Source organism: Drosophila tropicalis, unplaced genomic scaffold, assembly GCF_018151085.1.
Source record: "Drosophila tropicalis isolate 14030-0801.00 unplaced genomic scaffold, ASM1815108v1 contig_1187, whole genome shotgun sequence".
NCBI classification, from domain to species: domain Eukaryota; kingdom Metazoa; phylum Arthropoda; class Insecta; order Diptera; family Drosophilidae; genus Drosophila; species Drosophila tropicalis.
In genome coordinates this window covers 375047-389589 of record NW_027172559.1, presented here as the reverse complement: position 1 = coordinate 389589, position 14543 = coordinate 375047, and the positions used below count along the sequence as shown (strand labels likewise).

The 14543-nt window shown below is 36.7% G+C and overlaps 1 protein-coding gene across 1 annotated transcript in view; it reads right to left on the bottom strand.

The window, feature by feature from the left end:
• Positions 1-14543, bottom strand: part of rdo (reduced ocelli) — an 81018-nt gene that overhangs the window by 3088 nt on the left and 63387 nt on the right. Inside the window, exons 4-12 of the mRNA XM_068289042.1 lie at positions 13569-13701; positions 11297-11497; positions 2649-2776; positions 1774-1917; positions 1556-1660; positions 1279-1405; positions 967-1163; positions 650-805; positions 38-184 (exon numbers count right to left, since the gene is read on the bottom strand). Coding sequence (XP_068145143.1) covers positions 38-184; positions 650-805; positions 967-1163; positions 1279-1405; positions 1556-1660; positions 1774-1917; positions 2649-2776; positions 11297-11497; positions 13569-13701 — 1338 coding nt within the window. The remainder of the gene's footprint in view (positions 1-37; positions 185-649; positions 806-966; positions 1164-1278; positions 1406-1555; positions 1661-1773; positions 1918-2648; positions 2777-11296; positions 11498-13568; positions 13702-14543) is intronic.

Here is a 14543-nt window from a genome sequence, read left to right as displayed (position 1 = left end):
CTGTTTAGCTCATGTAGCTCTTTGGTTTTTAACTTACTTGTCGCACAACGTTTATTAATTTCCCCATGTGACATTCATCGCATATTAAAGGATTGTTATCGAGTCGCACATTTCGAATGCCTTGGATACGAATTGCTGTATCCTCATTGATGCCATGTAATTGATTTCGTGATAGATCCAAAAACTGTTAGTAGAACACAAAATATATGTATATGTACTGTGTATATTCAATTTAAATTTGTATTCCATCCCATCAAAAGGCAATTAGTTGCCCAAGACAAACAGCAATTTTGTGGTAAACACCAAAATACAATGGCCCAAAAAGCTGCCTTTGGACCAAAAGGGTTCGGATTGAAGTGTATTTACACAATTAAATTCAATTAAAATGAAAGGCTTAATGGCTATAAAATGATAAATTGTTGCTTCTTGTGCAAAACAAAGGAATATTTTCTGTCTTTAACTGTATGTGAGACACGTACACACACAATATAGGACAAAAACATGCTTTGCCACCCTTCCAGTCAGTCATCAAAAAGTTCTTTTTCATTATTTCTGTTGCACATTTTCATCCTGGATATATATCCTTCTCTTTCTCTCAGTTTTGCTTTGTTTTTCTCTTTGGTATTTTTGTGTCAGTTTCAAAACTTACCTCTAGCTCACGACATGGATCGATAACTTGCAATGCCATATTGTCCAATGAGTTGCCCGAGATATTCAAATATCGTAATTGTTTGAAAGGAGTTAGCAAGCCAATTGGCAATTTACCCATATCCGCAATGGCCAAATGAGTGAGTTGTGGTATAACCTGTAAGACAATAAAGAAAAAGAAACCAAACATAAATTCGTTTAAAATTTGAATTTTAACTAATTATAATTATTCTTAGCCACACTGTTATTTATTTTCTATTTAATGAAGAACTACTTATTAAGTTACTTAGTAACTTTCAATTCCTGAGTGCCACTTACCTCAAACGTTTCACGCATCTCCAATAGATCCATGAGGACATTGCCACTTATGTTTAATGTTAGTAAATTGCTTAAACTACGCACAGATTGTGGCTCCAGACGGACTAATTTGTTATAGGATAAGTCCAAAAATGTTAAATTGGTCAATTGTAAAAAGGAATCATTGGGCACTTTGGCCAAACGATTGTACGATAAATCTAAAAGAACAAAAAGCAAAAAAAGTTTAAGAGTTGTTCATAGTATCTGTGGGTATACATATAATTATTTTTTTTTATGGTAAAAACCAAAATAAGCTAAATGAGTATAATTTACCCAAGTGATTAAGACTTTTCTGCATGCGAAAGAGTTGGTCGACGACCACAGACAATTGATTGCCATCGAGTAAAACTTTTGTAAGACGCTTCACATCCCGAAATTCATCCTTGTCAAGGAATTTGAACTGCAGCAAAGAGTATCGAAGAGAAAGAGAGGCAAAAACAAAAAAATAAATAGAGTGGAGAGACAGAGAAAGTATATAATTGAAAAATGTGTGTGTGTGTGAAGGGGAGTGGTGGAAAAAGAGAGAGAGAGAGAAAAGCAGAAGTCGAACCTCATTGCGTCCCAAATCCAATTCGCTTAAAAGCGGCAATAAATTGTACAATTGCGGATTGATTTTTTTCAACTGGCAATTGCGACATTTGAGTACTTTCAGTTCCTGTAAACGAAACGAAACGAAACGATTTCGAAAATGTAACAACAAAATAAAGGAATACGAAAATCATTTAATGATAAGCAAAATAAGGTTTTTGTTTTGAGGCACACACTTACCGTAACATCGCGAAATACATCCGGCTGTAAATCCTGCAAAGGATTTCCGCTTAAATCAAGATACTTGAGCTTGCTCAGCATGAATAAATTCCTTTGGACCAGCTCCACAATTGAATTATCGGCCAAATTAAGACGACACAGATCCTGCAGGATGCACAATATACATATAATTTGGGTGTTCGTTTTCTTCTTGTTTTTTGTTGTGTTAGAAAGTTTATGAACATAAAATTGGCAAAACAAAATCCAAGTCCGAATACAACGTAGCCAACGAATCCATGGCAATCTGGCTAATAATTCATAAATCAGGCAAAACTGCTCGAGACCGGAAACTGGCCAAAAAAGGCAAAGGGGAAATAACTAGGCAAAAGCAAAATCGAAAGCAAATTGAAGACAACGAAAGTAACTAACTTTCTGTATACTCGACGTTCTTGCTTCTCCCTATGCTCAGGAACTTCCTGGCCCCGAGAAAAAGCCCCCAAAAATGAAAAGGATAACTTAAATTCAAGCACGTAGAACTTTCAGTTTCGTTTTTTTTTTCACTTTTCGTTCTTGCTTCTTTTGGCTACAATCTGAGGACATGGCTATTAAAAATTCCTCAAAATTTATTACAGAACTGCATAGAAACATAAAAGATAGAATACCGAAGATAGAGACAGATGCAGGGCAAGGGAAAGGGCGATAAAGCGGTAAAGGCATAGAAGCGAAATATCTTCCTTTGGGTTTACAAAAATTGCAGTGATCTAAAAATTTAATTTGCCTTTCTCTTTGCCAACGTGAGCCAATTCCGTAAGCTTGGATTTAGATTTAATTAAAAGTGACAATTGTTCTAGCTAATTACAGAACTGCTTAGCATAATTAAATTGCATTATACTCACCGTCAAATGACGAAATGTTGAGCTGGCCATGCGTAAAATTTTATTTTTTGACAAGTCCAATTCATTTAGATTATCCTGGCCGCGAAAATTATTCTCCGTAATGTTTGTTATGTTATTCTTCGACAGGTCTGCCAGTGACAGTGACAAAACAACAAAATCATCCGAATGATGGTGATGATGGTGGTCGGAATCGTTGTTGTTGTTTGTTTGTTTGTTATTTATTTGTTGTTGATGGCATTTCGTCATAAAAAGAGAAAAGAAAGAAAAATATTAAAATACCACACAGAGATGGAAAAATGGAAATAAGTCATCATTGGTTTTCTCCATATGTTGGTTATATAAATATTCGGTTTCCATTTATTTTTTTGCTCTTTTTTCTCGAACAGTATGGTTAACAGATTTTTGGATTACAAAGTTGCAAAAATACATTACGCACTCGACATGTTTTTATGTTTGCGTTTTTATGTTGAGAAAAGTATTTTGTTACTGATTATTAATCGTAGAATATTAAAATACATATATTTCGCTAGTTACATAATAACTTAACATTAAGAAAAAATGTTCAATGGTTAGAAAATTATGAAAACTTGTTAATTCAATAATAATCTATTAGACATTGATTCAACAATATACAAGCTTGAGGGAGGATGAAATCCCCTTTTAAGCATTGTCGGATCTAAAGCTATGAAATAGAGGAACTTTGTCACTTAAAGTATGCAATAAGTTGGAACAGTATTGATTGCTATCAAATTATAAATTTTTGTGTGGCTTATAGCTTAAAATAGTATAAGTTATGACGAGCCAAGCAAAATAGTGAGCGGAAGCAATTGCAACATAGTCACAGTAGCTGTGTCAGCTATTTAGTCGGTCTCACGGTCGTCCGAAATATGATCCTCCAGCTGAGGCGCATTGACCGCGGCCACCAGCGAGGCACGAGGCGCTGATTCAGCAATTCTTGGTTGGCTGTGGGCTTCTTTGGGTCTTTATAAGATATTATAAGTTTAGTTTCTAAATATATTTCGAGTCGGCAAGTTAGCCGCTAATAAAGAGAACAATAATTAAATATCCAAATTAAATAACTGGCGCCCAACGGCATAAGAAAAATATTTAATATTTAAAATAAATATATTAAAATAAATAATCGAAACTCCGTGGGTGAAAGTCTACGTAAACCAAACGCGAATCCACGAAACACAACGCGTGTGAATAACAACAATTCAAAAAATTTTTGTGGAAACATAAAACCATTAGGAGAGCTAAAGGCGAAAAACTACAAATCCAAACATCGAACAACGTCATCACCGCCCGTCACACCGACATCTGACTGACACTTGGGGAATTTGTTATAACTAAAATAAGGAGGAAATATCTTAAATTGCAGTCAATGTATTTCATGTAAGTGAGATTTTTGTTCTTGATTTCCATTTTTTTCCCCCTTTCCCTTTTTTTTTTAATAAAAAAAGGAATAAATAATAAATAAAAAAATATATTAAAATTTTAGTTATAAAACAAAATTTGCTCTAATAAAGTGTAATAGGAAAAAAATTCCTTATGATAAGTGATTGCAGTGACGAAGAGTTGGTAGAGCTGTGTAAAGGAATAAAATCGAGTGCTGAAAGTGAAGAGAATAAAACAAAAATGAATGCCCAAGAAGTATTTAATTTAATGCAAGAAGCAGTGAAATCTGCTTTAAATGCTCAGTCTCAACAATTTTCAACACATTTAGAAGAAAAAATAGGAGATTTAACCAGACAAGTGAATGAGTTAAAAATGTCCACACCGGAAGTGGAAGTGTTTGAAACAGTAAAAATAGTACCAGGAGTTGAGTGCAAAGAACCACTTGACATAGTGAGATCAGTCCCTGAATTTAGTGGTAGTCAAGCAGAGTATGTTGCATGGCGGTCAGCAGCAACATTTGCTTATGATTTGTTCCGCCCATACAATGGGAGTTCGACACACTACCAGGCAGTGGGAATAATCAGAAACAAAATTAGGGGTACAGCAAGTTCGACTCTTTCCTCTTACAACACCGCGTTAAACTTTGACGCCATAATTTCAAGATTAGACTTTACATATGCAGACAAAACTCCAGCTCGTGTTATAAAACAGAAATTGGGTATACTTAGACAGGGAGAGCTATCTCTTTTGGAGTATTACGACGAAATCGAAAAGACCTTAACTCTCTTGACAAACAAAACGTTAATGACGTACGATACATCGACGGCTTTAACCCTTAATGAACAACATCGCGAGGATGCGTTACATTCTTTTGTTTCGGGACTGGAAAAGTCCCTCAAAGCACATGTCCTACCGGCAAGGCCCAAGACTCTGCCAATTGCACTTGCAATGGCACAAGAGGCTGAAGCCAGTAACGAATACGCAAATTTCGCTGCAACCTTTGCAAAGGTTGCAGACGACAAAAACAAAAATTCGGTTAACAACCAAGAACAATCAAAAAAATCACAGTACCATCAAGATGGTAACTCAAATTCGGGTCATAACAAAAACCCACATTTCACTAAAAAACAGAATTACCATGGCAAAGGGAATCAAAGTGCCAGACAATATAATAGCTCAAAGTCCAAGTTTCAAGGCAGAAATCCAATTCAGCCTGTTGAGCCAATGGATGTTGATCCATCTACATCGCGCTTTAAACAGCCAACTGCATATCAACAAAGAAAGCCTTTCGCAAATTCGACGCAAAGCCGTCAAAATGTGAATCATAATCAAGTTGTGCCAGACGGTGACGAAGATTATGAATCAAAAGCAGAAGATGCTGTAACACATTTCGAGGATGAGCAATCCGACATTGAAGCCTGTAATTTTTTAGGCCAGCATCCTTCCTCCCGTACATCATTAAACAATTGCACGGGAGAACAATAAAAATTCTAGTAGACACTGGGGCATCAAAAAATTACATTAAACCATTGTCCGAATTAGAACACATAGTCCCAGTGCAGAGTCCGTTTCAAGTTAAATCTATCCATGGCTCCTCTTCTGTTACCAAAAAATGTAAAATCAGCCTCTTCGGAGAAAAATCTTTTTCTTCATTTTATCCACTTTAGCTGACTTTGACGCTATTATAGGGTTAGATCTTTTAAGAAAAGTAAACGCCACTATCAATTTTACGAAAAGTAAAATTTTTTTTTAATGGGGGCTCTGAGGATATTATGTTGCACAAATGTGCTGACGTAAACTTCATTGAAATAAATGATGAAGATGTTCCTCTTGCTATAAAAGAAAAATTTAAAAAAATGATTAAGCTAAGAGCTTCTTCCTTCGCGGACCCCAAAATAGCTTTACCTTTTAATATAAACACAGTGGCAACCATTCGAACACAGGGAGAACCTGTATTCTCAAGACCATACCCATACCCATTGGGGGTATCTGATTTCGTTAACACGGAAATAAAGCAACTTCTAAAAGATAAAATTATACGACCATCGAAATCGCCATATAATAATCCCATTTGGGTTGTAGATAAAAAAGGCGTTGATGAACTCGGCCATAAAAAGAAAAGAATGGTCATTGATTTTCGAAAACTAAACCAGGTAACTGTGTCGGACAAATATCCGATTCCCTCTATTACGACAATACTGTCGAACATGGGAAAATCACAGTATTTCTCGACTTTGGACCTAAAGTCGGGATTCCACCAGATCGAGCTGGCAGAGGGGGATAGGGAGAAAACCGCCTTCTCTGTCAACAGTGGGAAGTACGAATTTTGTCGACTCCCATTTGGACTAAAAAACGCCCCAAGTATTTTTCAGAGGGCCATTGATGATGTTCTACGAGAACACATCGGTAAGATATGTCACGTCTACGTGGACGATGTCATTATATTTTCCGAAACAAAAGAAGATCATGTTAAACACATTGACATAATTCTTCAGTGTCTTGGTGATGCGGGCATGAGAGTTTCCCAGGAAAAATCGAAGTTTTTCAAAAAAAGCGTCGAATACCTCGGGTTTGTGGTTACTAGGGGAGGTATAAAAACTTCACTAGAAAAGGTTCAGGCTATACAGTCTATTAAACCACCAACATCTTTATACGAGCTAAGGTCATTTTTAGGCCTATCCAGCTATTACAGGTGTTTTATAAAAAACTATGCCGCAATTGCTAGACCACTTACGGAAATTCTTAAAGGAGACAATGGGAAGGTTAGCACCAACCACTCCAGAAAAGTCAAAGTCGAACTTACAGCTACACAGCTGCAAACATTCGATAGACTTAAAAATATCTTAGCCTCTGAAGATGTCATGTTAAGATACCCGGATTACAAAAAGCCATTTGACCTAACTACAGATGCCTCGGGGCACGGCCTGGGAGCAGTATTGTCGCAGGATGGAAGACCCATAACAATGATCTCGAGAACATTGCGGGACAACGAACCTGACCTGGCGACTAATGAAAGGGAACTCTTGGCAATTGTTTGGGCTTTGAAAACACTTCGAAATTACATTTACGGAGTTAGGGACTTAAACATTTATACCGATCATCAACCCCTCACCTTCGCAGTGTCCGATCGAAATACAAACGCAAAAATAAAACGATGGAAATCTATTATAGATGATCACAACGCGAAGCTTATTTATAAGCCAGGGAAAGAAAATAAAGTCGCCGACGCGCTGTCGAGGCAAAATATAAATGCTTTACAGTCTCAAGAATCGGACATCGCTACAATACATAGCGAAGAATCACTGACCTACACCATTGACTCAACGGACAAACCGGTCAATTGCTTTAGGAATCAAATTATCATTGAAGAAGCAGATTTCCCTTCGGTAAGAACATTCTTACTTTTTCAGACAAAAACAAGACATGTTATTCAAGTGTCTGATAGGAGCACATTAATGCAAACGTTGCAAGATGTGGTAAATGCGGATGTAGTCAATGCAATTCACTGCGAACTTCCAGTGCTTGCCTTCATTCAGCATAGTCTCGTAGAAATGTTCCCAACTACAACTTTTAGGTATTCGAAGTACCTAGTCAGCGATATTCCTGACCGAACGGAGCAAAGGGAAATATTAACCACTGAGCATAACAGAGCTCATCGAGCAGCTCAGGAAAATGTTAAGCAAGTACTTCGCGATTATTTTTTTCCAAATATGAACAGGCTAGCAACAGAGATTGCTGCAAATTGCAAAATTTGTTCAGTTGCAAAATATGACAGACACCCTAAGAAACACATATTAGGTGTCACACCCATTCCTTCTTTTGCAGGAGAAATTCTACATGTCGACGTCTTTTCAACAGACAAGAAGCTCTTTCTTACATGTCTTGACAAATTTTCCAAGTTCGCTGTAGTACAGCCCATTGCTTCCCGAGCTATTGTCGACATAAAAGCTCCATTACTCCAGCTAATTAACCTCTTTCCGAAAATTAAAACTATTTATTGTGACAACGAACGGTCACTAAATTCTGAGACAATAAAATCATTGTTGTCAAATAATTTTGATATTCATATTGCAAATGCACCTCCATTGCATAGCACTTCGAATGGGCAGGTGGAGAGATTCCATAGCACCCTGACGGAGATCGCAAGATGCAAAAAACTTAGTTCTCAAACCAACGAGACAGTTGATGTTATACTGATGGCAACAATAGAATATAACAGAACCATCCATTCGGTGACAAACAAGCAACCGATAGAAATAGTCCATACATCAACCGCAGAAATGGAGGCGACTATTCGAAAAAAACTCGAAAAGACGCAGATCAAACAATTGGAACAGGGGAATAAAAAAAGGGCTGAAAAAAGATATCGAGTAGGAGACAAGGTATGGGTGAAATCTAACAAACGATTAGGTAACAAACTGACCCCACTCTATACAGAGGGTACGGTTGAGGCAGACCTGGGAACGTCTGTTCTCATAAAAGGGAGGGTGGTCCATAAGGACAACCTTCGATAAAATATTTTTCATTATTTTCTAATTTTTAATATTTCATTTAGGATTAAACTTTTGTTGCCGATACTAACGGCTTTATTGGTGGCTTCGGTGAAATTGACGGATTACTCGATGTCCAATTACATACCTGTAATGGACGGAGATGTAACTATCTGGGATGACTACGCGTACCTTGGACATACAACAAACGTGACGTCATACCAAACCTACGCCGAAGAAACGAGAGTGTTGGTGGAGTCGTTCAAACAAGAACATGTGAGGAAAGTAATACTAGCAGATATCGATAGAATTAGTACACTAATAGGGACATTAAGAGTTCATCATAGGTATGCTAGGAGCCTAAACATATTAGGCACTGCTCTTAAAGTAGTTGCAGGTACACCCGATTTTGATGATTGGGAACAAGTAAAATTTAGACAAAATCAGTTAAGCGAACAAGGAAATAGACAGATTGAAATAAATAGCAAACTCCAAGATAGATTAAATAAGCTCACTAACTCTTTAAACGAAATAAGCAAAATTGATGAATTAAATATTGAACACTTATTTGAAACTGTCCTGGCAAAAAATAGAATGGTAATTTCAGACCTTCAAAATTTGATATTAACTATTACACTTGCTAAAGCAAATTTAATCAGCCCCGTAATTCTTAATGACCTTGATATTGAGGAAATCAAAAACAAACATCTCACTAACATTAGTGTAACTGATATCCTAGAGGTGGCTAGCATTAAGGCTTTCCAAAATAACGAAATCCTACACTTTCTAATTAAATATCCTAATCCAAAATTAGCATGTAAGAAAATTAATGTTTATCCCGTTCAAAGAAAAAATATAGTTTTAGATTTTGAAAAGGGTAGCATAGTTGCGGACTGTGGTACAGAGTCGTATGCGGTTACTGGGTGTGATGTGGCGGTGAGCACAACATTCTGCAGAAGATCACCAACACCAAATTGCGCGCAGAACCTCATATCTGGGACACCGGCGAGATGCGGCACTCGTTCCAGTCATCTGGATCCACTGACAGTGGTAGATGATGGAATAATAATCATCAATGATGTCACCGCAACCATCACCAACAGGGTCAATCAAACACAAGTGGTTGCTGGCACATACCTAGCAACATTCGATGATGAGGTAACCATTAACGGCACCCTGTTCATTAACAACTATGGGGCATTGAAGAAGAAACCAATGGTTGCAGCTATCTCCCAAATCAACATAACAAGCCATCGGGAGAAACTAAGTCTGCCACTTCTACATGAGCTAAGCTTGACCAACCTACAAAACATAGGTCAACTTCGCTCCAACCTGGTATCTGGTTCCATCATCAGTAGTGGTGCTACTTTGGCCATAAGTGCGGTGGCAATCTTCATCATCTACGAGGTTCGTCGCCGTTGGAAATTAAAACATCAAGCCCAGCTGATTACAAACCTTAAGACCGCTTTGAAGAAGTCCGAGGACGTCCATCACTTAGCTGAGGGAGGAGTTATGACGAGCCAAGCAAAATAGTGAGCGGAAGCAATTGCAACATAGTCACAGTAGCTGTGTCAGCTATTTAGTCGGTCTCACGGTCGTCCGAAATATGATCCTCCAGCTGAGGCGCATTGACCGCGGCCACCAGCGAGGCACGAGGCGCTGATTCAGCAATTCTTGGTTGGCTGTGGGCTTCTTTGGGTCTTTATAAGATATTATAAGTTTAGTTTCTAAATATATTTCGAGTCGGCAAGTTAGCCGCTAATAAAGAGAACAATAATTAAATATCCAAATTAAATAACTTATATAAAGAATATTTGCTTCGAAGGTTAGTAAAGATTGCAAACTTTGTGTTGCATACTTCAGTGGGCAGTCGCTACTATCAAGTGACTGAAGGACATTTTCTCAATTTTCACCTGTTGGGCTCAGATTTTTATTATCTTTTTATATCAAACCAGTTTCTGCAAGCACATTCCAAGCAGCTGATGTTCAATTTAAGGCTCAATACTTTAACAGAAACTAACACTCCCATTACAGTAAATAGGTCTACTTTGTTTGCCCTTTCTGCCATGTACGTACGTATGTCTGTGTACGAAAATTCATCAAAATTAAATTTAAATAGAACAACAATAAAAAAAGAAGGAAAAATGTTCAACTGCAATATAACTTTTCTGACTTTTGGTAGAAGCAAATAAATTTGCCTTTTTTTGGTTGGCGGTTGGAGGCATGCAGAGTTGGTTTGGTGGATGATTTTTGGCCCAGAACTGTAAACAGCAGGGCATACAAATAAACAAGTTCAAAGGCCTCCTACCACAAATTTCACCCCGCCAAGCAATTCCAATTCAATGGTCCATCCAGCAGCATTGCCTTTGTACCATTTCGGCAATCTTATTTTATTTTTGGTTTGACGCATCAATTTCAATTTTATTGACAAGACCAATTCAGAAAACAAACACGCACACACACACACACACCCAAACACACACAGAAACTGATGGCAAGTAGACAAGCGGAATGCTCTTTCACGAAATGCGTATTAACAAAAGATATAAAGAGTCAAACAGAATATTGGGTAATTAAACTGAACTCCTTGTCTGCTATCATGGGTTAAACTCGTACAAAATTCTTTTTATACCCCTTTGGCTCTTTTTTTATAGCAAGCAACCGCATTTTTATTGACAATCATTCGCAATTGATTTGCATATCAGTCAGGATGGTCCAACGCACTTTTCTTGAAGTAGGCGTCACAAGTCATAAACTCACCTAATATGCGCAGATATTTTAAGCCCCAAAACGATTCAGAGCCGATTGCTGGCAGATTGGAATCGGTTATGCGTAGAACCTTTAATTTCATAAACTGTCGCATTGCCGGTCCGATGGTAATTGAATTCTTTGGTCCACGTATTATGATAACCTCCACATTGATGTCCAGGTCGTTGCGTGAGGGTAGAGAGTTTAGGCCGCCTGCAAAATGAAATGAAATTTTTTAGCAAAATCTTTATCAAGTGGTTAGGTAGGTACTTAAACTAATTTTATTGTACAAAAATTCACGTAGCCTGGCCTGATCATTAATTGCAGACAAAAACTTGTGGCCTCAATTCATGTACTTTCGTTCATTCTATCTATTCTATCCTTTTTTGTATGCAAACAATGTCGAGCATAGTCACACGGTGCCAGTTTGAGTGGTCTAACGGGATGCAGAACGAGGAGAAGATGTGTAAACAAAAAAAAAAAAAAAAAAAAAGAAAAAGAAGAATTGTATAAAATAAATGCAATGAGTTCTCCCAGTTCTTCCAGTTACCGTTAACGACTCGCTCTTCACGCTTCACGCTGGCCCCCATTTGTATGCTATAGAATTTTTAGCACTCGTTGTAGTCCAACGACTTTTCTATTGTGTTTTTCGTATACTCGCTTGGCCCTGCACCCACACAAACACACAAACCGCAGTACCGCTTATACATACATAAATGAATGTTCAGGGTCGTGTTCCTATGACTCTCTGTGTAGGTGTGTGTGTGTGTGTGTATGAAAGTTGGTGTGTAGTTGCATTATAATGCTTTGCATTATTATACAATTCCGTTGTTTGGCGCTGTTTTATGTTGACTGAACACGCTGCGGGAATTTTATTCATAAAAAATGCAAAACATTAACACTGATTGCAATAGATTTTTCTTTTTTTTATGCCACGATTATCCTTATGGGGTTATTCACGAAAAATGTTAAAGGTTTGCTCATTAGTTGCCTTATTACATGTCGCATGGGGAAGATTTCTATTCTATGGTTAATTTTCCAGAAATAATTTGTTTCATAAGTAAATTAGAATGGAATTCAAGAAACTACTTGGGCTGATCAGCGTCTTATTGTCAGAAAAAACAGAAAGAGTTTTAAAAAAAAATTTATTGAATTATCGCTTTAGATGTCAACTAAATGACAACTTTCTCTTTTTTAATAGAATCAGAAGAGGTCGATAATGTTAGCCTAAATTGAAGTAAATTTTTGTTTAGAAAACACAAATTTTCCAAGTGTGAAATAAAGATGGAGAAATCTGAAATAAATGTCCAAGTTTTCCCTCATGCAAAAAAAGTAAAATAAACTTTGCTAAAACATTAAAATAATACTACACATTTGCTTTTCATTCAGTTAAAGTGAATTTGCGAATGCATTTGGTTTTATTTTATTGCCAGTTCAAACATTTACTCTTTCAATATATAAACATTACGTTCTTCATGAATTTTAATAGTTTTTCTCTATGACATTTGGATTTATATATATATACATATGTATGTACATACATTTCATTCTAATTAAATTTCTTAAATCTTATTGCCATTGACAGTTCTTTCTATTCAGGCCCGAAATTAAAACGACAAAAACCAAACACATTCAAAGTCATTCGGGGTATTACTGAACATGTGTGTGTGTGGGAGTGTAAGTGTGTGTGTGTGTGTGTGTGTCTGTGCTAACCAAACAAGCGTTAAATTGAAATTATAGATTTTTTTGCTAAGCAAGTAGAGGAAAAAAGATAATACTTACATATAAAGAAATGGAGAGGAGCAACTGAAGATGAGCAGAACAAATACGAATTTTTTGGGGTTTTTTTTTTTTCGTTTGTTCGTTTTTGGATTGCAAAACTCGTTTTATAGATACTTCTGCCACAGAGACCTTCGGCAGTCTCACAACGGCAAATGACAGTTGTACAAATTGAAATTGTCAGACATTTAAACGAAATAAATGGGGGGAAATCTAAACAGAAGCAAAAGCATTGCGTGTGTGCTGAGCATTTACAAATCGAACTATTACAACTTGAATAAAACGCTTTGAATGATGCTATCATTATGATACGCGCACTACTATTACTGCTGCTACCACTCGACTGCTTTCGACTTTAGAGACTAGCGCTCTCTATGGCGCTTTTCACGTTTTTCTGCATAATTTGCCGCAAATTTTTCCGCGCTTTTACCTTTGCATTGATAATGGGCGTATGGGCGAATGGGCGTATGCGCGGTTTGCCTTTTGCATTTATTATGCCACTTACCTTTGGTGCAAATGGCCTGATAACGATCCAAATCATCCATGCCACACTGGCATTCCATGGGGCATTTCCTTCTTGTATTGCTGAACATTGCCGGCATTATACACAGGCTGAACAGCAGCCACTTGAAAAGCATCTGCAAGAGACAGAAGGAAATTAAACAAGGTGAGCAAAGTGAGTAGGAACAGACGTCGACAACTCAAGGACAAGTTGCAATTAGTTTTCTCGTTTTAGATTCTTTTTGTGCGTAATCTTAAAATTGGCATTAATAAAAATTAGTAAGATTTGATAAAGAAAAAGACAAAAGTAGCTAGTTTAATTTTTGTTAATGTTTTAATTTAAATGTTTGTGTTTGATAAGTTCAACTGTATTTATTGCCATTAGCAAATCATAATTAATATTTTTTATTCCAATAAATTATTCAATAAGAGAACTTAGGTTTCTATGGTCTTTTAGTCTATGTGTCCTTTGGCTTAAATACGAATTACAAATTGTCCATTCAATCCATTCTCAGACACTGTATATTTAAATTCAAAGAAAGTAAATAGTGAGTTAATAGAGTTATTATTGACTTTTAAGCCACTCTTCAGTCTTTAGTCTATCTATGAAGGTCAAAGCTTGATTTCGAAAAAAACAGTATTATAGTTTATTTTCAGAATAACATATAGGATATTTTCGGAAGAGAAACAAAACACAAGGTGCCATTAAGGTGACTACCGAGAGTGAGGTGTTTGTAATTAGTAGCCCTCTTTAAAATTCAGTGAGACCTAAATCAGAGTCAGAACAGTTTTTCATGTCAAAGGATGATTTCAGTGATTCCCTTTGCTTTTATTGAAGTAACATAAAAAACAATTCATTTATTTCCTAGAGTTACCAATCATGAATAGCGGATATTGGTGTGTATAAAGTAAAACCAAAATGTTATATAATTTAAATCGATTAAATTAAAAATGTTAGCCAAAGCTAAGAAAGCTAAGC